This window comes from Rhinolophus ferrumequinum, chromosome 15 (genome assembly GCF_004115265.2).
Source record: "Rhinolophus ferrumequinum isolate MPI-CBG mRhiFer1 chromosome 15, mRhiFer1_v1.p, whole genome shotgun sequence".
Taxonomy (NCBI): Eukaryota; Metazoa; Chordata; class Mammalia; order Chiroptera; family Rhinolophidae; genus Rhinolophus; species Rhinolophus ferrumequinum.
Window position 1 is genome coordinate 41,769,241 of NC_046298.1, and position 23,526 is coordinate 41,792,766.

The 23,526-nt window shown below is 48.1% G+C and overlaps 2 protein-coding genes across 4 annotated transcripts; one reads left to right on the forward strand and one right to left on the reverse strand.

Annotated features, from left to right (window-relative positions):
• The first annotated feature begins 22 nt into the window (after positions 1-22).
• On the forward strand, positions 23-2,380 carry POLR1G (RNA polymerase I subunit G). The gene is made up of 3 exons (XM_033127417.1): positions 23-284; positions 639-780; positions 947-2,380. The coding sequence occupies exons 1-3, from the start codon at positions 263-265 to the stop codon at positions 2,355-2,357; spliced, it is 1,575 nt and encodes a 524-aa protein (XP_032983308.1). The 5' UTR covers positions 23-262; the 3' UTR covers positions 2,358-2,380.
• A 78-nt stretch (positions 2,381-2,458) lies between these two features.
• ERCC1 (ERCC excision repair 1, endonuclease non-catalytic subunit) lies at positions 2,459-16,973 on the reverse strand. Of its 3 annotated transcripts, none has more exons than XM_033127419.1 (10): positions 16,879-16,973; positions 16,286-16,394; positions 15,102-15,317; positions 12,264-12,367; positions 11,355-11,454; positions 10,260-10,336; positions 4,340-4,439; positions 3,225-3,296; positions 2,901-2,969; positions 2,459-2,577 (listed from the first exon to the last, which is right to left on the reverse strand). In XM_033127419.1, exons 2-10 carry the CDS (start codon positions 16,376-16,378, stop codon positions 2,527-2,529), a joined length of 882 nt encoding a protein of 293 aa, XP_032983310.1. In that variant the 5' UTR covers positions 16,379-16,394; positions 16,879-16,973; the 3' UTR covers positions 2,459-2,526. The 3 variants fall into 3 exon arrangements, with proteins under 3 accessions (XP_032983310.1, XP_032983311.1, XP_032983309.1); XM_033127420.1 differs by lacking the exon at positions 16,879-16,973 and adding an exon at positions 16,724-16,838; XM_033127418.1 differs by lacking the exon at positions 16,879-16,973 and adding an exon at positions 16,585-16,727.
• Positions 16,974-23,526: the final 6,553 nt, after the last annotated feature.

Consider the following 23,526-nt stretch of genomic DNA (forward strand, 5'->3'; position numbering starts at 1 on the left):
CTGTACCTCCCGTCCCACATCGAATAATCTACTTTCTGAAGCAAATTTTCGGCAAAACACTTTTTCTTCGCATGTATGCTCTGTACAAGTGGAAATTTTCCCCAGTTCTGCTCATAAAGCGAGCGGGCTCCGAGCGACAGCCCCGCGCCCCCGCGCCACATGGGCGCTTCCGGGTGAGGCTCCACCCCTTCGGTTCCACGTGGTCCGCGGCGGAGCCAGAGCAGCACTGGATGAGGGTTCTGCGTGTGGCGTGGGTACCGGGATGGCTGGGGCCCACTCCAGCGGTGAGTTGCTTCACGGCGGGCCGACGGGGTGCAGAGGGTTGGCTGGCTGGAGGAGAAAGGGGCTCCCGGGAGCGTTAGGACGGAAAAAGGGACGTCTCCAGAAACAGACCTGCGAAAAGTATGCCCTGTGGAGGCCGAGGTGGGGGGGGGGGTCGGACCGATAAAAGATATCTTTAGGGGACTACCGGGTTTGGATCGGTGGAGCTGTCTCCGGGAAACAGGCCGTCAGAGAGGAGAGACCTTATGAGAGAGGAGCGGGCATTGGGCCGCTCAAAATAGGACCAATGGATCAATAGGCGGCCTGGATTGGACTGGCAGGAAAGTGTCAACGGACTCCTGTTTCCCCTGCTTCAGGTGCTGCTCGGTTCTCTTGTCCCCCCAACTTTACCGCGACGTCCCCAGCCTCAGAGCCCACTCGTTTCTCCTTGGAGGCATTGACGGGCCCAGATAAGGAACTGTGGCTTATCCAGGCGCCTATAGACTTCACCCCAGACTGGTGAGTGGTCCCATGCCACCTCCGGGGAATACTCCCCACCTCAGTGGCTAAACTTAGGGGAAATTTAGAGCGACTTGTCATAAGGAACCCAGAAATGTTGCTTCTCAGTTCCTTTCCTGTCCCACACAAAGAATCTGACCAAGCTTCTGTCTTCCCCTTCTTTCAGCCTCAATGGCCGGTTCATACCTCTCTCTGGCTCCCAGACTGTGAAGGGCAAGTTGGCAGGCAAACGGCACCGCTACCGGGTCCTTAGCAGCAGCAGACCCCAGGCTGGAGAAGCGACCCTGCTGGCTCCCTCAGCAGAGGCAGGAGGTGGACTCACCTGTGCCCCAGTCGCCCAGGGCAGCCTAAGGATCTTAGAGGGTCTCCAAGAATTCTTATCAGGGACCCCGCTGCAGCCCATTCCAGCAAGCCCCCCACCCCAGATCCCCCCTGGCCTGAGGCCTCGTTTCTGTGCCTTTGGAGGCAGCCCACCAGTAACAGGACCTGGGTCAGCCTTGGCACTGAGGTCACCAGCCTCCGGAAAGAGGAAAAAGAAGAGGCATAAGTCTGAGGCCTCTGTTCCTCAGGAGGCAGTGAATGGGCATGGGACCCTGGAGGTGGACACAGCTTTGGGGCCCCCTGAGATGGATGTGGGAAAGAAGAAGAAAAAAAAGCAACCAAAAGAACTGGAGGTGATGGAGCTGGTGGCAACAGAGCCCCTGGCCGAGGTGTTGGAACCTCTGGGACTGCTGTTCCCATCCACCAAGAAGAAGAAAAAGAAGCCCAAAGATACAGAAATGGTCGAGCGAGAAACAGGGATGCTGGAGCAAGAAGAGCCCATGGAGCTGGAACTCATGGTTAAAACTGAGCCTCTGGAAGAGACAGTCATATCCCCCACCAAGAAGAGGAAGAGACAGAAGGGGACAGAAGGGACTGAGCCAGTGGAGGGGATGAGATTCGAGTCTCAGCTGCAGATGAAACCACAAGAGGAAGCCATGCCGTCCTTAAAGAAGAAAAAAGAAAAGGGGTACAAAGTGCTGATGGAGCCAGGGATTGAGGCTATAGGGCCAGAGATGACACCTCTGGAGCTCCAAGGGGAGAAGATGGAGCCTGAACTGCCACATGAAGTTGAGCTTCAGGCCAAGGCAGCTCTGACATCCACCAAAAAGACGAGGAAGAAAGAAAAACGGCCAGATGTGATGATGGAGCCAAAGACAACAGTGCTGGAGTCGCAAGAAGAGGCCATGGTGCCTGCACTGGCAGGTGACCTTGAGCCTCAGGCAGCTCTAGCATCCACCAAGAAGAAGAAGAAGAAGGAAGCAAGAGGGCGTAAAGCGACAGAGTCAGGGACTGAGCTGACTGACCCACAAGGGGAGATGATAGAGCCTGAACTGCCAGATGAGGGTGAGCCCAAGGCCAGGACAGATCCGACATCCACCAAGAAGAGGAAGAAGCAGGGCCAGGAAAGCAGGGTACCAGAGATGGCATCCCAGGAGACGATACCAGAGCTGCCACTGAATCAAGAGTCTGGAGGGGTGGCTCCCACTGGACGGGAGAAGAAGAGGAAGAAGAAGCTGCAGCAGGATCCTGCATAATATCCTTCAGGGAAACTGACGACTGCAACTAAGAAAATGTGAGGTGGCCACCTGGGCTGTCAGAAGGCAAGAGAAGAACCCCCTCCTAGTGTACTAGCACACCAGCAGGAACCTTGACCAGGAAAATGCTTTATTGTTACACAGAGGACCTTCTTGGCAGCTGAGGTCATTAGGGCACTTTCAGGAAGGGCTCATGTAGGACATCAAATAGTCTCCGGGCCTGGGTTGGGGGGAAGAAAAAAAAGCAACCAGTTATTAAATGAGCCATTTGTTTGGTATATTGGAGTGGGTTTTGGTTCTTTTTTCCTCCCAGCCTGGAGGGGGCTCTGAGGACTAGGAGAGAAGTAGCCCAATCTGGATTCTCTCCAATGCTGGCTATGTGAGGTTGGGCTGGTCCCTACCCTCTCTGGGCCTTGGTTTTCCCCATCGGTAGGAGAGACACTGTGGGCCTTCTGAAACCTTAGAACTTTGGGATCTGGGGTCCCATTTATTTGGGGCCCCCTCCTGCCCGTGACCTGTTAAGCCCATTCCCAAAGCTCTTACCTTCTGGGGCCCCAGGCCTGGGCACAAAGTCAGATCTTCCCGAGATGCAGCTATGAGCTGTTCCAGAGACTGAGGAAGATGGGAGCGAAGAGTCAGGGGAGGTGAGCACAAAACTCTACCCTGCCCCAGCTGATCAGGGATCTAAGATATTCCTGGAAGGAGGTGAGGTCCTGTAGGATGGCAGGGGAAGCAGGAAGGATGGCGTGGGGGTGGAGGGGGGCCGGGAGGTAGAAGGGAAAAGGTGGGGGGGCTTCCTCAAAAAGGCAAAGGGGGGGGAAGCAAGGGGTTAGAAATGCCTGTCTCAAAAAGGTAATTGTTCCTTACCCCAAAAGTAGCCAGGAGGGTCTGACTGTCCGTTTTGTTGACTGACTTCACGGTGGTCAGACATTCAGTCACCTGGAAGGGGAGGAGACAGAGATATGTGCACAGGGCTGACTGAGCCCGTGAGGGCAGTGTTGGGTCACTGTTGTGTCCCCAGACTGCCGCGCATTTGCAGAAGGCGCTCAATAAATGCCCTCTTTTTTGAACTGATTAAAAGGTCATCTCAGAGTGACCTGGAAGTAGCTGAAACGGTGTTAGTCACATGACAAGATGAATACCCTTTATCTCAAGCTGGTTCTGCCCAGGGGAAGACGAGGCTTGAGTTGGACCTGGGTTCAAAACTAGACTCCTGCTTACATCCTGTGAGGCCTGGGCACAGGAACTGACCTCTCCGGGCCTCCATTTTCAGGCAAGTGGGGGTCCTAATAGTACATACTTTAGTGGTGACTGCAGACATCCACCATTACTCTTATCATGTGAGCCCAACAGTTCAGCAAATACTACCTGACTACCCACTGAGTGCCGGGTGGTGCTGGGGACACAACAGCAACTGACACAGCCCCATCCCTGTCCTCCTGGGGCTCCCAGTCCAGTGCGGGAAACAGATCAGTTCCTATCAGGGGTGACCTGATGGGCAGGGCTGGGATTGGGGGGACTCCAGGGAGGACATCTGGCCTGGGGATCAGGGAGGGCTTCCTGGAGAAGGGCGCATCAGATGTGAAAGATGGGATTAGGTAATCAGGCAGAGAGAAGAGAATGGGCACATACTTAGAGGAGTTAGCTAGGCCTGGGAGAAGTGACCGAATATGAGGGCAGGGGTGAACAGGGCTGCTGGGCCACCCAGGCAGGGCCTGGTAGAGCACAGCAAAAAGGTTGGGCTTTCTCTGAGGGCAGTGGGAGGCCATGAGGGCACTGGGAGGCCAAGGGTTTTGAGCTGGTGAGGGCAAGATCAGGTTTGTGCTTGGGAAGACCCCTCTAGCTACTATTCAGGTAGGAGAGGGAAGACTGGAAGCTGAGGCTGGGATTGTGGAGAAGTATGACTTGAGATTGGGACTGGAGTTCAAACACACAGGAAGGAGCTGGGGGGAAGCCCAGGCAGGGAGGTGAGGTGGCCTCACCCGGGAGACGAAGTTCTGCTCCAGTTTCTCCATCAGGAGGTCCGCTGGCTTCTGCTCGTAGGCCTTGTAGGTCTCCAGGTACCGCCCGGCCTCCTCGGGGCTGGAGAGGACATTCAGGTCAGGCAGGGTGAGGAAGGGTCATGTTTTAGATTGATTTCATTATGGTGGTAGTAATTACTGACACGAAAAATTCCAAACTCTTAATACATAGTTTCCTCTAAACATCCTTGGGCCATACCTCCCGCTGGGTGCGTCTTACACATCTTTTCTGGCTAAGAGCCAGAGCTCGGCAGCCTGACCAGTTGGGTTCAGGCCCAGCTTCCTACCTGAGTGACCCTGGGCCAGTGATTTTAATCTCTGCGACTCGGTTTCCTCGTCTGTAATGTGGGGTGGATGGGAGAACTGACAATTAAATAAGTCAACGCTCTGTAAGTGCCTGGCACTTAGAAGCCTGTTTTAAGAACTGTTAGCGATTCTGGAAGGGACGTCAGCACTGGGTCGTCCATACCAGGTTTGAGAGGGAGGAAACCCAGAAATGTTTCTTTTCCCAACTACAGGAAGAAAACAACCTCATGAACATTCAGCTTCCCACTACCAAGAAAAACAGCTTCTGAAGGTTTTATATATCCCACCTTCAGAAGGAAAGCTCCGGGTGCTGACTGCTGAATATTTTTCAGCAAGGAATACAATTTAATAATCACCAGTTTTCACATTAGGCACCTTTTTTTTTTGACATGTAATTAACTGTTTCAAAGGTAGTGGAAACAACTAAATCATAAAAAGGATCTATCTGTGTGCGGAGTAAAGTAACTCAAGTTTATCAGCACCAGGAAAATGCTAGCCTTTTTTTCTCTTTGGAATTTGAGAATAGTGAGTTGAGTCAATGTATTATAAATAAAGTATTTGTCCTGAAGCATTTTCTTAGCCTTCAAATTCCGGCTCGTAAGCAATGTTCGTTGATTAAGTGATGATTTACATTTTTGAAAGAAACATTCATTTTCTAACTCTATTGTTTTCCATAAGATAGATTTTGTTGCTCTTCTCTCACGGCAGCAGGTATTATTAGTATTAGTATTAGTATTTTATTATTAATTTGTTCAGGACACATAGTACACTATACTCCAGTTCTACAATTTGCTTTCATTTTTGCACTTTACAATATAATCAGGACATCTTTCCATGTCAGCAGACAGAGCTCAACCTCATTTATTTAATGGTTGTAAAATATCCCATAGTTTGGATGTAAAGACATAGGAAACATTCCCCACGTGGGGGCGTAGCTGAATGCCAGGCACCGTCCTAAGCCCGTTATGTTCAGAAACTTCTGGCCTCCCAAGAGATCCTGTAAGGCAGTTATTATTTTCAAGCCATTATACAGAGGGGGAAACTGAGACCAACGGGGTTGAGTCACTTGCCCAAGATGACACACCTGGCGAGGAGGAAAAACAGCTCCCTCCACAAGTCTGTCTCACCCAGCTGGGCTCTTTACGCTGTGCTACTTCTTACAAAATGGAGTGATTTTTTTACACTTGTTTTTGTTTTAATATACAACTACTGCATAAATACACTTTTCCAAGTACTCCAACAGTATAGAGGTACACACCTGGAGGGAGGGCACAGAATTATAAATACATTTACCATTTGGCCCATTCCTTGGGTTCAGAAATGGGTGTGTTGGTGATAACAGCAAAAGACAAACTATCCAAGTGTCCACTAGTACGGACTATTGACCTGGTCCATGTACACAATGGAATACTGTGCAGCTGAAAAAGAACGTGGATCCAGACAATGGGATATTACTCAGTGATTAAAAATGAGTTACCAAGTCACCAAAAGACACAGAAGAACTTGAAAAGCATATTGCGAAGTGAAAGAAAACAATCTTGGTGACCAGAGGGTAAGGGGGTTGGGGGGTGGGGGATGAGGGTGAGGGGGATCAAATGTATGGTGATGGAAGGGGAGCTGACTCTGGGTGGTGAACACACAGTGTGATTTATGGATGATGTGATACAGAATTGCACACCTGAAATCTATGTAATTTTACTAACAATTGTCACCCCAATAAATTAAAAAAATAAAATTAAATTAAATTAAAAAAAAAGAAAACAATCTGAGGAGGCTACAGTGAGATAATAGAACTCTCTATCGGTCTCTGTCTTGTTCCTGGCACAAAGCTCCTGAAACCCTTGCAAATTCCTAAGTAATAAGAGCATTAGGGGCATCTTTTGTCCTTCTGAGAGCTCCTGGGTGCTTCCTGAGTGGGGGCTGGTCATCAGAAATACCAAGACAAGGTTAGAAGCTCAGTTAGTTTCTGCTATGCCCCCATCCTTCAGAGAAGGGAGAGGGGTTGGAAATGGAATGAATAATTGATCGTGCCCCCATGAGGAAGCCTCCGTAAAATCCCAATAGTACGGGGTTGGGAGAGTTTCCAGGCCAGGAACAAGTTCACACCAGGAGGGTGACACCCCATCTCCACAGAGACGGCCGCTCCTGCACCTGGGACCCTCCAGACCTCACCCTATGTATCTCTTCACCTGCCAGTCATCTGTATCCTTTATCATATCCTTTAATAAACTGGTAAACACAAGCATTTCTCTGAGTTCTGTGAGCCATTCTAGCAAATTAACCAAACCGGAGGAGGGGATCGTGCGAACCTCCGACTACAGCTGGCTGGTCAGAAGCACAGGTGACAGCCTGGGCTTCTGCCTGGCATGTGAAGCGTGTGGTGGGGCAGTCTTGTGGGACTGAACACTGAACCTGTGGGATCTGACTCTTATCTCCAGAGAGTTGGCGTCGGAATTGAGTTGAATTGAAGGACACCCAGATGGTGTCGCAGAGAATTGCTTGGTGTGGGGAGATACCTCCACACATTTGGTGGCCTGAAGTAAAGTGTGTTGTATGAATAGTAAAGGATATACAGGATAAAGAGCCATAGTGGGGAAGAGATGAATTTTTCCCTCACAGGAGAACTGGGTTTTTCTGTTTCAGCTACATACTATGATTCCAACTGGAGGCATTCTGGAAAAGGCAAAACTATAGTGACCATAAAAGATCAGGGGTTAGGGGGAGGGAGGGGTGAATAGGTGGAGCACAGAGGATTTTTAGGGCAGTGAACGATTCTATAGGATACAATAATTATGGACACATGTCATACCTTTGTCAAGACCCACAGAATGTACAACACAAAGTGAACCCTAAAGTAAACTATGGACTTCAGTTAATAATAACATCAATACTGGTTCATCAATTGTAACAAATGTACCACACTAATCAAAGAATATGTAAATAATAGGAGGAACTGTATGTAGGGGGAGAAGGGGTATGTGGGAATTCTCTGTTCTTTCTGATCCATTTTTTCTATAAACATAAAACTCTAAAAAAAGTTTATTTTTTTAAAATGGGGACACTATATACTACTGTGTATGTATTTTACATACCGTATATAGTATGTATTTTTTACATAGCTGTAAAAAAAAAAAAGGCTGCAAAAAAAAAAAGGAAAGGCTCCTCTCTATACTGATACAGAAAAGACCTCCTGATAATGACAGCGCAAGGCAAAGAATAGCGTAGTATGTAGACAGTTCCCGACTTACGATGGTTTGACTTACGATTTTTCGACTTTACAATAATGCGAAAGCGATACACACTCGGTAGAAACTGGCCGACTAAGCTGTGCTGTTCGGTAGGTTAGGTGTATGAAATGCATTTTTGACTTACGATATTTTGAACTTACGATGGGTTTATTAGGATGTAGCCCCATTGTAAGGTGAGGAGCATATGTACACTGTATGCTAACTTCTAAGAAAGGAAGAAAACTAACATGTTTTCACATGCTTCTTGCGTTGTATAGAAACATTGGAAAGAAACCAAGAAACAACAGTGGTTACCTGTGGGGTGGGAGGAGTGGAGCAGGAGGAAAGGGTGGAAGAGAGACTTCTCAGTGTATATACTGCCTATACGGTGTGGACACACACACACACACACAAGGTCTGACAATTAAGTTTGTGAACTCATCCTAGAAAAAGTGCTGCATACCTCATTGCTGAATATCACTATGGTCACCTTCCAAGTACTCCCCTTGGGAAGCTATGCACCGACGCCAGTGTCTAGTTCACTCTTCCAAGCAATTTTGAAACTCGTTCTGGAATGGCCATCAGAGCTGTCGTCATATTACCTTTAATGTCCTGAATGTCATCAAAATGTCTTCCTTTCAAAATTTCCTTTATCTTGGGGTAAAGGTAGAAGTCATTGGGGGCCAGATCAGGTGAGTAGGGAGGGTGTTCCAATACAGTGATTTGTTTACTGGCTAAAAACTCCCTCACAAACAGTGCAGTGTGAGCTGGTGCGTTATTGTGATGCAAGAGCCATGAATTGTTGGCGAAAAGTTCAGGTCGTCTTTTTCATGCAGCCTTTTCAGCACTTCCAAATAGTAAACTTGATTAACTTTGTCCAGTTCGTACAAATTCATAATGAATAATCCCTCAAAAAGGTTAGCAATATCCTTGCAACAAGTTTGCAAACTTAATTGTCAGAACTCATATGCTGATACATACATATACCATTTTGAACTACATGAACATATTACCTGTTCTTTAACAAAACAAAGTTTAATCATGATATACTCGGAAGCAAAATAGTTGTGCAGAGAATTAAAGTCCCCTCCCCTCGGTGCCTACTCCTGCTACCCTCCCCAGAGGATCCAGAGCTGGAGGCCAGGAGCCCTTCAGTTTACTCACATCTGTATCTGTTCATTAACAGAGCTTGATTCCTTCCTTTTATATGTAAATAACAACAGGTTGTTGTTGGGTTCTGCAACTTCTCCTATGGATGCTATAGTGACCCACGGCATGCTGGTGGATTTGCACACACAAGCAGGGCTCATCAAAAAGGAGAAATTCCACGTCAAGGAATTTCTGTGTCTGTTTTAATAGCCAATCAAGTCTCCTGCTAACCAAACATGCAGGTGCCTCTTTATCCATCCATCTTGACGTTTTCACCAAATTAATGGGTAAAAAAATGGCACCTCATTTTTCAAAATTTATTTCTTCCTGATAAGCTGTATGGTTGATGAATTTTCATGTGTTTTTGTTCACCTGTATTAGACTTTATAAAAAATTTGCCTACCTTTTTCTTACTGATTTGCAGGAGGTTCTGTGTGTATATATATATATATATATATATATACACACATTTATATATATAAACATATAATGGATATGTTTAAATATATCCATATGAATATAAACATTTAAATATATTTGTACTGTATAAATATAATTTATATGTTCATATATAAATTAGGGATCTTAAGTCTGTTATATACACAAAAAGTCTTTTCTCAGTTTGTCATTTGCCTTATAATTTTGTTTACAGTACTCTTAACTACCTGGAAGTTTTAAATTTTTAATTTTCTCAAATCAGCCAACCTTTTCCATTATGGATTTTGGGGTTTGTATCTTGCTTTGGAAAACTTTTCCTACCCCAGGATTATAAAAAATATTCTCCCTTAAGATTTCTTGTTACACTTTTATTGTAGTTTTTTCTTTTTATAATTCATTAGGATTTACATTTGGTTTATGGTATGAGGAAGGGACATTTTTTTTCACAATGAGAGAACCAATCTAAATGGCCTTTAGAAACCTAGACATGGAATTGATTATTCGGCCAGATTTCACGTCTAACTTCTAAGTGCCTAGTATGGGGAATATGACATATATCACCTGCCTTTGTGTCTACATCCCTATAAGAAAGATATTAAGACCCTATTTTACAGATGAAGAAATTGAGGTCCAGAGAAAGGCAGTGCTGGGCCAGGCTCACACAGAGACTTCTTGGGGGAAGAGAAGGGCTGAGAAGGTGGGGGGGGAGGGGGATGACTCTGAGGATACAGCCTGACCTTGGGGGAGAGCCATGATCTTACCTCCAGGCAAGGATCAGGGTGCAGTCGGCCAGGATGCACATCTTAGCCAGCTCCTTGAGGGCCTGCCGAGGATCTTTCTGGTACAGAAGAAAATCAGAATGAGAGATCTGGGAGGAAGGAAGGAACTATATTCTTGAAAACACAGTAGCTTGGGGTACCAGGAGCCTTCTACTCAACTGACACTCTGTAAGCTCCGACTGGGTGACTGGCCTGTGCTGGGCAGTGCAGGGACCCAGTAGTGACTGAGACAGCCCTGGTTCTGCCCTCCCGGGGTCACAGTCTGAAGAGGGGGACAGACTGGTCTCCAGACAATGATAACCCAGAGTGGCCAGGGCTGGGGTCGGGGAGACAGAGTTGTGTCTGAACTGCCTGAGGGATCAGGGAAAGCTTCCTGGAGGAGGGGACATCTAAGCTGAGACCTGGAGGAGGATAAGGAGTAAAGGCAGAAAAGGGAATCTTAGAGATAGGGAAGAGCATGTACAAGGATGGGAGGTGAAACAGGGCTTGAAGAATTGCAATTCAGGCAATATGGGATAGCGCATGGGAAAGAAAGGATTTTCACACAAGCTTAGACATAAGCCCAGCAAGTTGGACAAGGGTTGGGTTACACAGGGCCTCAAGTTCCATGGAGGGCATTGGAGAGCCACTTAGGAGTTTGACACCAGATCTATGCTTTAGAAAGACCCCTCTGGCTGCTATAAGGATGGAAAAGGTCGAGGCTGGAGGCCATAAGACCAGGTAAGAGGCTGAGGCAGCCACCCAGATGGGAGAAGGGGCCTGGATCAGGCCAGGCTGCGAGGATAGAGCAGATGAAACAGATTAAAAAAATATTTAGGTGGCAGAGGGCTGGGACTAGTTGAAGTCCCAGAGGGCTGGGACTAGGTGTGGGGAAGGAAGAGATGGATAATTTACCCTCCCACCTCCTTGCCAACACAGGGTGTCAATCTCAGACGTGAAAAAAGGTTCCTCACTGAGGTTTTAACTTGCATTTCTCCTTGGAAGGAATTCAATAGTCCACTTGGCTACCGTGAGACCCACTGCTCCCCACTGTACAGATGGGGGCAGTGAGCCTGGCGGGCAGGGACCCCTGCTTACCACGTCCACTTGGACGAGCAGGACGCGCAGGGCGAAGCTCTTCCCGAGACTCTGCAGCCGCTGGTGGATATAGTCTGGGTGGAGGTTGTGGTAGCGGAGGCTGGGGGCAGGAAAGAGGGAGGGGTTGGGAGGTCTCACGTCCCAAGTCCCCGGAGCCCTTCTTTACTCTCACTGGAATGCAGAGGGCTTGGGCAGCTTTGCCAGGACTGAGGCTCAGAGAGGTTAAGTGACTTGCCTAGGGTCACCTTTCAAAGAAAGGGTGCAGAGGGGTTTGGCAGTGAGGGCTGCTTGGCTCTGGCTGCCTGGAAGGTTGGACCCCTCCCCCCCAGGTTTTTCACCGAGGAAGGGAAGAGACTTGGGTTTTGAGTGGAGACCAGGAGACCGGTGCCCTAGAGAATGTGGACCGGGGGTGCTGCACAGCTGGTCTTGGGAAGTAGGGCCCATCCCCAGGACTGTGGGCTTTAGCCTCAGAGGACACTGGTGGGGGGAGGGGTGGCTCCTCCACCTGGGAATCTAGGGGATGTCTCTGCAGGGAGGACAGGAACTTAGAAGTTTCACTTCCCCCTTCTGGTTCTGTCTGGAGAGGGGCCCCCGGGAGTGCAGGTGGAACTTATCTAATGGAGTAGAGGTTAGAGAAATCCTGGCTCTTGTCAACTCGTCCTGGATGTTGGAGTCACTCAGTCTGGGACATGAGTGACCTGGCCTCCAACTTGCTCAGACCCAGGAGTCCGGGCCCCCAGCCCCAACTCCCCCACATGCAGAGTCTGGGCCCATAGCTCTTGTTGCCCCAGGGACCTCCAGGCCCAGAGCCAACAGGGACATGCCTGAAGGTCTCCCAACTAACAGCCCAGAACACCAGGTGTGCCCTCCCAGCTTTCCTGGCGGGTAGGGCAGCCCTGCAGAGCTCACCTGAGGAAGAGGGCACAGGTGCTCTGGCCCAGCACGTAGTCAGGAACCACGTCACCAAATTCCCAGGGCACATTGCGTACAAACTTCAGCACAGGGTTGCCCCTCTGGGGAGGGAGGAAGGAAAGGCCAAAACCATTAACAGGGATGACCCTGGGACCGCTGCCACTCCATGGCCCCCCTCCCCCCACCTCTCCCAACACCTCTCCATCCTTTTCCTGCCCTGTGCCTGGGTCTTGCAGCTTCGCTCTCTTCCTCTCCCCAGACTCCTTGTCCTCAGTCTGGAATGTCCTTGGTACTCCAGCTGACCTAGGCCTTAGCTCAAGGATCCCAGGGTCTGTCTCCAGCTCAGCCCTTTCCCGCAGCCCAACCTGGGCATCCTGTGGTCCACTGGACACGTCCCCCTGGATGTTCACCTCACTGCGTCCAAACCACCCTTAGCAACCGCCCCACACCTGCTCCTCTCCCCAGTCTCATCTCAGGACAACCACACCAACCAGAAAGCCGGCCTGGTCATGGACACCTCTCTCTCCCCCTCCTCCTCTAGGTAAGCATCCTGCATAAATGTCTCCCCCTCCATGGTCACAGCCCCTGCTCAGGCCCCCACCTCGCCTCCTCCTGGTTTCCTGCCCCACTGGTGTCCCCTCCTGCCCACTCTCCAAACAGTAGCCAGAGGGATCTGCCTAAAACACAAACCTGCCCCTCCCCTGCTCTAAACCGTGCAGTGGCTCCCCAGTGCCATCAGGAGGAAGCTTCCCGGAGCTCCACAGCTCAGGCCCCCACAGACTGGCACCTGCTCAGCAGGCTCCTCTCTCATGCTCATCCCAGAAAGTAGCCTGTAGCCCAAGATCGAAATTCTCCAAGCAAGTCAAGCTCTAACCTATCCAATTAGTATTTATTAAGCACCTCCTGTGTGTCTAAGTGTTGGGGATACAGCAGTGACCAAGATGGACAAAAACCCCTGCCCTTGTGGGGGACACAGGCATTCAACAAAATAATCTCAGGGATCAACGTGTAATTTCCAAGTGAGGTAGAATTCAGTTCTAACAAGAGGGTGGGACCTGCTCTCATGATGTGGTGTGGGTTGGTCAGAGCAGCTGGGGTAGGAAGGGTCTGCAGAGGTCCTAAGTCCCACAGGCCCTGGGCCATCTGACCTGAAGCACCTGGGAGCAATGGAAAAGCTTTTGAGCAAGGGAAGGGCAGGATCCTATTCTAATTTTTAAAGGATATGGCCACAATCAAAAAGACAATGGTGAGGATAGGGCGAAATTGGAACCTTCACACACTGCTCGTGGGAATGTAAAATGATGCAGCGTTTTAGAAAAGAGTGTGGGAGTTCCTGAAAAAGTTGACCATAGAGCTACCATACACCCAGCAAATGCACCGAAGAGAAGTGAGAACCTATGTCTACACAAAAACCTGTACACAAATGTTCACAGCAGCATTTTCACAATAATCAAGAAATACAAACAACCCAATGGATTGTCCACCAATGGATGAATGGATAATCAAAATGTGGCAAATCCATAGAATAGAATACTATTCAGCAATGAAAAGGAATGAAGTCCTGACACATTGCTACAACATGACTGAACTTTGAAAGCATGATACTCAGTGAAATAAGCCAGCCATTAGTTGACAAACATTTGAGTTGTATCCACTTTTTGGCTCCTGTGAATAATGCTGCTGTAACCATTTGTAGACAATATTTTGTGTGGATGTGTATTTTCATTTCTCTTGGATATATACCTAGAAGTGGACTTGTCAGGTCAAATGTTAACTGTATGTTTAAAAGTCTGAAGAACAGCCAGACTGCTTTCCAAGGTGGCTGCACCATTCTACATTCTACAGTCTGAGGGTTCCAATTCCTGCACAGCCCACAACCCTGGTTACTGCCTGTCCTTTCGATGACAGCCATCCTAGTAGGTGTGAAGTGGGAGCTCAGTGTGGTTTGGATTTTCGTTTCCCTGATGCCTGATGATATTGGTCATCTTTTCACATTTTTGAGTCTTATCATTGTGTTTGTATAAAGAATGCCAGCTCCATCAATGGCAGAGATTTTATCTGTTTCCTTTCTGTCACTCTACCCCCAGAGCCTAGGACAGTATCTGGCAACCTCTTAACATATTTGTGGACTACAAGTGCATGAACCCCCATTTCAAAGGCACAGATGGGTTAAGTCACTTGCCCAAGATCACACATCTGTTGTATAGCAGCGCAGGATTCGAACTCGGGCCTGTGCTCAATAAACAGTTTTTGCATGAGGGAACAAACCCAGGACAGGAAATGTAGCTGCACTAACACAGTGTCACACTCCCAACAAGAAAAGTCGGGGTGTTATGGACTGAATGCTTATGTCCCCCAAAATTCATATGTTGAAATCCTAACCTCCAAGGTGATGATACAAGAGGTGAGGGGAGATGATTAGGTCATGATGATGGAACCCTCATAAATAGGATTAGTTCCCTCATAAAAGAGACCCTAGCGAGCACCCACAGCCCTTCATTCACTGTGAAGACACAGTGAGAAGACAGCCGTCTGTGAACCTCACCAGACACCGAATCTGCTGGTGCCCTGCTCTTGACCTTCCCAGCCTCCAGAACTGTGAGAAATAAATGTTTATTGTTTAAGCCACCCAGCCTATGGTATTTTTGTTATAGCAAAATAATCAGATGTAGGGTGTCCTTAACCCACACACAGTAGTTGAATGAATGAATGGTGCTACCGAGAGTACAATGGCTATAACTCAGACCTCCTTCCACTGCCCACCAGAAAGCTAGCCCTATTACCGTGTTTTCCACCCAAACTCTCAAAGCTCCATTTCTCCATCCCCTTCCTCACCTGCCGGGGGCTCACAATGATGCTGTTGGATTTTGTCCCCAGTTTGGGGGTCTGGTTGGGGGTCTCTCCTGCCTGGGGTTCTGACCCTGAGGGATGTGTGGCTCCAGCCCCTCCTGCAGGTCCCGAGATAGCATACTCAGCGTAGGTCTGAGGGGCTGCCTGGGCTGAGCTCTCCATGGTGGGATGGCTCCGTGTGGCTCTGAATAAGGGCTTGGCCTGTGGGAAAAGATGGGGGCAGGGATCAAAATCTGAATCAAGCCACTTCTCCCCACTCCTGGGCCTCTACTCTGATCCCAGCCACCATCTTCTCGCCCTTGGACCACTGTTGTCACCTCCTCACCAGATCCCTGACTACACCCTTATCCCCCATAGTCTGTTCCCCACACTGTCATATCATGTCCCTCCTCTGATCAGAGCCCTTAGGTGGCTCCTACCTCAGAGTAACAGACAGAGCTGTCACTACAGTCCATGAGACTCTAGAAGATCTGTCTCTGCCTCTTGCCTCAGGGACCTCCCCTCCTATCTCTTCCCCCTTGCTCTCTCTCCTCCAGCCCCACTGACCTTCTTGCTGCCCTCAAACTTGTCAGGCTCTCTCTGGCACTAGGGACTTTGCACTGGCTGTTCCCTCTCCCCAGAGATAGCTCACATCTCTGCCAAGATGTCACCTCCTCAGAGAGGCAGTCCTTAACTGAAAGGTAGCACCTCTCCCTCATCACACCCTATATCCTTAGCCCACTTTGTTTTTCTTCATAGAACATAAGTCACAGCCAGTACTCAGCACCAGCTAATTGTTTCCCTGTGGGAACAAGACCTCAGTGTTGCCAGATCCTTTGATTTACCAAGAAACTGTCAAAACTGCAGGCTATTTTCCCCCAAAAAACCTTCCAATTCTTAAATGTCAGCAATAAATTCATGCCTTACAAAACCACAGTACTGGCCACATTAAACACATCCTGGGACCACTTGTTGGTTGCCAGTTTGTGGCCTCTGCCTTAGTCCTCTCTTAGAATCACCATGACATTTTACAGATAGAGAAACTGAGACTTGCACAGAGAAAAGGACTGATTTCCCTAAGTGACCCAGGTCCCAAACATGTCCTAACCCATATTGTGGCCCCACAGACCCCTTCTTCTGAACCCCCGCTATCCCAGCCTTCCAGCGTTCCTCCCATCTTCTCGTCCTACCCCGGGAGGAGGGGCCTCATCCTCGTCTAGTGGTATGAAGAATTTCTTTCTTGTGGGTGGCCCAGCGGGCTGCCGCACTCCGTCTTCATCCATCCCAAGGTTCTGGGGCCTGTAAATGAAGACATGGCGGCGGGAGCGAGTGAGACATCAGCGTCTGCATTTCCATCCTCCCAGCAGGAATCCCCACTCACAGCCATCCCCCCAAAATCCCAGAGCTCCACAGCATCAAGTGGAAAACACTAGGTTCTACAAAGTCTCGCCCGATGGAACCTCCACATGCGGCTCGCCCCGCCCCTTACTAGTTCACACATTCCATTCGCCACGCCCCTCAAGCCCTCTCCTTTCGATTCGTCCGGCCTCCACCATTCCCCCGCCTTCTCTGTGCCGGACTCGGCCACTGTCCCCGACCCTCCGTCAACCCCGCACCAGGGCTCGCACCTGGATGTCCTCCCCTCGCTCCACCTCCATCTCTGACACCGCAACGATTGATTGGCTTCAGCGGCTGCCAATCGCCATCGGCCGTTCCCCCGTCCCGTCCCATTCCCCCGCTCCTCTCGCCCTGACCCGGCTGTGCTGGCGCGGGGAGGACTTACCTCCTCTCCCAAAGCCGCTGGGAAAAGACGGGAGTGGGATCAGGCGTTCCCCCGCCGGCTAGGCCAGCGCGTCCCCAGGCTCGCCGCACTTCCGGCCTCTCTAGCCCTCGAGCCCGCCCTCACTATGCCCGAGAAGACCGTCCCTGCTCAGCTCTCTATGGTCGTGGAGGACTGCGGAGGTTTGGGTTGGAGAGAGCCGTTGGTCTACGGGCCTGAGCGTCTCTGGTTGCCAAGCTTCTCAATTTCAGTGCCCTGATCGAGAGCCTCTTGTGTGCTCAGGCTCTGGAAATGGTTCAGTGAAGAGAAGATGGTGGGAGATCAATCTAGGTCCCTTTTCTCTGTGCAGTCTTGGGTTTGAATCCCAGCTCTACCATTGACTTAGCCTCAGTTTCCCCATTCATTCACTGTTTCCACACATATTCCCCAAGTGCCTCCTCTGCTCCCTGTCTTGTGTGGGGTAGCGCGAGTGACACACCGGTGACTAACGATAGCCCCGAGTTGCTCTCCTGGAGCTCATAGTCCAGTGGGAAAGACAGACCAGGTTTCAAACAGTGACGACTCAGAGTCGACAGGGCTGGGATAGGAGACCCCAGTGGGCAGTGGCAGGGTGTGTGGGTGTCTGGGGGGTAGGGGGAACCTAACCCAGCCACAAGGTCAGGAAAGATTTCGTGGAGGAAGGGACATCGAAGCAGAGACCTGGTTGATGAGTTAGTATTAGTCATTTCCTGAAAGGATAGTATCACACTGTTCTAACTTGCAACGCTGATCACTATAAGGAGAGAGAACATGTTTTTTTGTGAGTTTATTGGTCTCATATATTTTTGTCTGCTGTCAATTGCTTGCTCATATCCTTAGCCCATTTTTTAAATGGGGTTGTATGCCTCTTTTATTACTATTAATTTGTAGGAGTACTTTATGGTTTCCGATTCTCTAAATCAGTTACATACATTCCACATATTTCCTTCAGTTTGTACTTTGTATTTTAACTTATTTGTTTATTTATTTATGTCACACGGAAGATCTTAGTATTTATTCATACCTATTTATCAATCTATTCCGTCTGACTTTTGCATTTGGTGTGTTGTTTAAGGGGCCTGTCATACCCCAAGGTCATAAATATATTCTATCATTCCTTTTAATACTGTCCTAGTTTTGGTTTTGTTTCTGTCTTTAATCCATATAAGACCTAGCTTTGACAATGCACTAAGGCAGGAATTTATAATGGATGTAGCCAGTTGTCACAATTACATTTATTTTAAAAGTTAATCCTTTCCCCAGTTTTAATATTCCACCTTTATCATGTACCAAATTTCTATATATGTATACAGGTCTGTTTCTGACATTTCTATTATGTTCCATTGATCTCTATATCTGTTCTCTTCCTCCTGTCATTTTTATTTTGATATATTTTGATGTAACATCAGGCAAGACCCGCTCTGATCAGTTTCAAATCTGTCTTTACCATTCTTGTACATTTTCTCTTCTAGATGGATTTTAGCAGCTGCTTTTTCAGTTCCATGAAAAACTCTATTGGAATTGAGATTGGAATGGCATTGAATTGACAGATTAATTACAAGAAGATACAGGTTTGTATTAGTTTCCTAGGACCCTGTGACCAAAAAGGAACAAAAACTGGGTGGGTTAAACAATAGAAATTTATTGTCTCACAGTTCTAGAAGCTGGAAGTCTAAAATCAAGGTGTTGGTGGGGCCATGTTCACTCTGAGCCTGCTGCTAGGGAAGGACCTGTTCCAGACCTCTCTCCTAGCTTCTGGGAACCTCAGGTGTTCCTTGGCTCGTAGATGGCAGTCTTTACCACGTGTCTCTTCACATCATCTTCCCTCTGTGCACGTCTGTCTCTGTGTCCAAATTTCCCTGTTTTATAAGGACATCAGTCATATTGGATTAGGGCCCGCCCTAATGACCTCATTTTAACTTGATCATCTCTGTAAAGACCTTATTTCCAAACAAGGTCACATTCTGAGGTTCGGACTTCATTATATCTTTTTGAGGGGACACAATTCAACCCATAATGATTCTGTTACTTTTTATAATCTTCTTCCTTCTGAATTCATTTTACTTCTTGCTAGAGTACATTCTTTTCTAATTCTTTCAGAGACCATTGTGGATAGTAACTCCCTCACAATGGAATCTCAAATTCTGAGTTCCTAGTAATTTTTCTGGCAAAGTCAGAAGATAGTGGTCCTCCATCATCCCCAACTTCTGGGTTGCTGATGAGAAGTCTACCATCCCCCGATTCTCCTTGCTTCTTAAGCAGTATCATCACTGGCTGTAATTTTTCCCCAGGATCACTTACAGCAGTGTGACCTGGAACCAGCAACTCAGCTTCTGTATGTGTATCAGTTTGCTCCTCTCTAAAATGGGGATAGTAATAATATAAATATTATGAGGATGGAATGAGTTATGCGTAGAGTGCCTAAAACTGTACTGGGCACATGGTGCTATATTCAAACTTGCTACAGAAATAAAATAACCCTTGACCAAGTCCTGGGCGGCAGTAGCTGTTGTGGCCGCCATTATATCACAATGCCATTACACAGGGCGGGGCACCCGGAAGAAGCTACCAACCTGGTGTTGTGTGAATTGAACAAAGCACAGACCCCAAATCCTAAGGCAAGGGACTTCACCACTGGGAGTCTCAGTTTCCCCATCTGTAACTGTTGAGATTGTGAGAATTCAATAAGACCACAGAGACCTGTCTTGAGATGGACTGGTTCACTCATTCCTTGAATAATTACATACTGAGCACCTACTATGTGCAGGCACTGGGGACACAGCTGTGAGCAAATCAGACCAAGTCCCTGCCCTTTGGAACTAATATTCTCATGGGGGACACAGACAGTAAGAAAGAAACCCACAAATAAGATTTTCAGATAGCCATACATGCTAGGAAGATAAAACAGTGCTATGAAACAGGAGAGAGGGAAGGGGGCCACACAGTCACAGGAAGGACTCTATAAATAATAAATATTGCCATCAACTGGATTGCCATCAAAACACAGTAGTCCCCTCTTGTCCACGGATTTGCTTTCTGCGGCTTCAGTTACCTGCAGTCCACCATGACCCGAAAATATTAAATGGAAAATTCCAGAAATAAGCAATTTATAAGTTTTAAATTGTGCCGTGTCCTGCGTAGCGTGATGAATTCTCACACTGTCCTGCTCCGTTCCACCTAGACATGAATCATCCCTTTGGCCAGCGTGTCCACGTTGTATATGTTATCTGCCATTAGTCACGTAGTAACTGTCTCAGTTATCAGATCGACTGTCGCGGTACCATAGTGCTTGTGTTCAAATGGCGCTTATCTTACTTGATAATGGCCCCAAAGCACAACAGTACTGCTGCCAATTCGGATATACCAGAGAGAAGCCATACGTGCTTCCTTTCAGTGAACAGGTGAGTACAGTACAATAAGCTATTTTGAAGGAATCTACTGTAGATTCAACACAGTACGACGAGCCTCACAATACCCCCCCTTTAGCTGACTGTGGGAACTGAGCTCATTTGACAAATGTGGAAACTGAGCCCCAGCGACCTAGAGAAGGATCATAGAAATGTGTCTTTGAATCCAAGCGCAGAGAGCCTTTCTATGAATTCAATCTGGGCGGGACTCAGTTTCTCCCGCTGGGAAATGAACTGCCAAACAGACCTGCACCTCGGGCGTTTTCCGCCAGAGGGCGATGGAGCCCCACAAGAGGACATCAGGAGCTGCTTCGCCAGGAGTCAGGACTCACAGGGGACAAGACCCCGCGGAAAGCGGTGGCTGATCGCTTTGCTTCTCCAAACTCAGTTCTCTTTCGCAAAAGTGTGGCAAAGGACCCGCGGCGTGCGGTTAATTTAACTCTGAGCCTTTTTACATTAGTTAAGGCGGGGAGAGGTGCCCTAGGTTCTACATTACTTGTAAATTTGATGTCTACACTCGATTGGCAAATTGAGCTTTCGGATACCGAATTCGAGTCTTTCCCGCTCCCAGAGTTGGGAGTTCGAATCTTCTAGCGGTCCGCACTCCGATTCCGCGTCCTTCTCACAACAGCTCCAAGTTCAAACTCCAGCCCCAACCCCAAGTTCCCCCGCGACTCCTCGAGTCCGGCTTCGGCTCCACTCCCAAACCTTCCGCTAATCCCAACTTCCAGTTTGCTCTGAGCTGGGTAGAGGTGCGGTGGGGATGGAAACTATGGGGATCCCCCAACCCTAATTCCGCCCAAGAAGCTCTGGGCTTGGAGCGGAGAGACGCTGGGCCGAAGGCTCTGGAAACCGCAGCGCGGCAGAGGGGCGCAGTGACCCGGCTGCCGTCCGCTCCCGCCTCTAAACTTAGCCGCGGTGACGCGCGGCCCGGCTATCGCTGCATGGCCGGGGACGCAGGGGGGCCCGAGTGGAGGGAGGCGGCTCGGTTCCGCGAGCCTCTATTTATAGCGCCCGAAGCCCGAAATAGCGCGGATCGGATCCGCCAGGATGACGCGGGAGCTGCGGAGACTGATTCACCCGGCCCGGAGCGGCGGTCCCCGGATGGGGGACAGTGGAGGAGCCGACCTCGCGCCCTCCTGGGCACCTCTTCTACTGAGAAGTCCCAAGTTTCCACCGGTTACTACTGTGGCTGGATATACGGCAAAAGGGAGGATCTGCAGCATGAGAGACTGAGGTTAGATTGGAGGTGGAACTTCCCTCAAAGAGCCCAGAATCTGGGAACTAACTTTATACAGGAAGACAGGTTGGGAAGGAGAGGAGATGAACCAGATAGGCACACCTACATCTCACCAGCAAAAGGATAGAGACGTCCTGGGGGAAAAGGAATGGACTTAATCACCTGGCCAGTCACCAGGCCAGCGCATGTCCCCCTCTCCACTTGCTATACAGCTAGCTCCTTGCATGCTGTTCTCACTCTCTACAATGCCCTTCCCTGATTAGTTAGTCTTTAGAACTCATGCTCTTTAGGGACCTGGTGATAAGGGTAATGCCTCACAAATGAAACCTCTGTGACCCACTGGACTGGGTGCTCCATGAGGGCAAGGCCAGGCCCTTCTCAGTCATCACCATGTCCCCAGCACTGCCCAGAAAAGTCAGGCCTCTGGAGAAATTAATTGCATGAATAAAGTGTTGGAAATAATAGAAAATGACATTTCCTAAATTATAATAGCAAATGTTTATTGTATGCAACATGCCAGGAGTGATTCTCAGAGTTACCACCTATGGGTTTCACTACAACCCTAGGAGGGAGGTGCTTTTATTATTTTCATCATCATGATTCCCTTATTAGAGATGAAGAAACCAAGGCTCGGAGAATATCTGAGCTCACCTTGAGCTAATTTTCTTCATTTAGAAATTAAGTTACTAATTTTTTTATTTTGGAAAATATGATTATTTTTAATTAAAATGATATGATATATGTTAACATGAAATTGCTTTTTTATTATTTTAAATGAATCAAATATTTCTGAATTTTATCAATTTTCATTTCCAATACAGTGAATATTTATTGATAGATATAATCCACATCAACAAAAGCTCTTTGGGGTCCTCAATAATTTTTAAGAGCATAAGGGACCCTGTGACCAAGAAGTTTAAGAATCACTGAATTAATAATCATATAAACCTGACAAGTGCCATGAAGATAAGAACGTGGGGACATAATTTTAATTGGGGGTGGAGAATGGGAGGGAAGGAGACATTTTTCTGTCAAAGGAGCATTTAAGAAGAGACGTAAAGGATGACGGGGAATCTGCTAGGTGAAGGAAGGGAAAGCTTTCAAGGCAAGCAGGAACAGCTTGTGCAAGGGCCCCTTGGTAAGAAATTGCTTGGTAAGTTTGAGAAACGTAAAGAAGGCCTGTGCAGCTGGAGCACAGGGAACAAGTGTAGAGTGGCAAGAAAAGAGGCTGGGTAATCAAGGGCCCAGATCATATAAGGCTTTGAAGGCTGTGGTATTTTGCACTTTATTCTAAGTGGAGAATGGACTGTAGTGGGGGCAAAGATGAAAGGAGGAAACCCAGGGAGGAAGAAACTGCAGCTGTCCAGGGAAAATCAGGTGGAAGCCTGGACTATGTTGATGGCGAGTCAAGAAAAATGCTTAGGTTGGAGGGACTGGAAGTAATGTGAACCAGAAGAGCAGACTGGGGAAGAAGGTTGAGAATTCTGACGGAGCCTCTTAGGGTTGGAGAAACATTCGAGACATGCCAGTGGGACTGTCAAGTAAGCAGGAGGGAGCTCTGGACTCAAGATTGAAATGTGAGAGTTACCAGTATAGACACCAATGGTATTTTTCTAGTTTATTAACTCCTTATTTCTATTATAATTTCTAGTTGACTGATGCTATTAAATTTGTTGGCTGACCTTTTGACAAGCAAGCCAGCCAAATTCACATATTAAAATAGTTTGTTGATTCTCTTAGTTGTTCCTTGAAAATGATCCAAATGACAGTTTTATCTCTTGTCTTCTAATTTTTGTATCTTATTTTTCTTGTCTTACAGCATTTGCAGACTACCAGGACTATGTCAAATGGTAATGTTGATCAATTTTCATATATTCCACATCACAACCTTTTGAGATGACTTCTCTTGCTATCCCCATTTATACGAGAAACTGAGGCACAGAGAGGTTAGTCTCTTGACCAAGGCCACACAGCACGTAAGCAGCC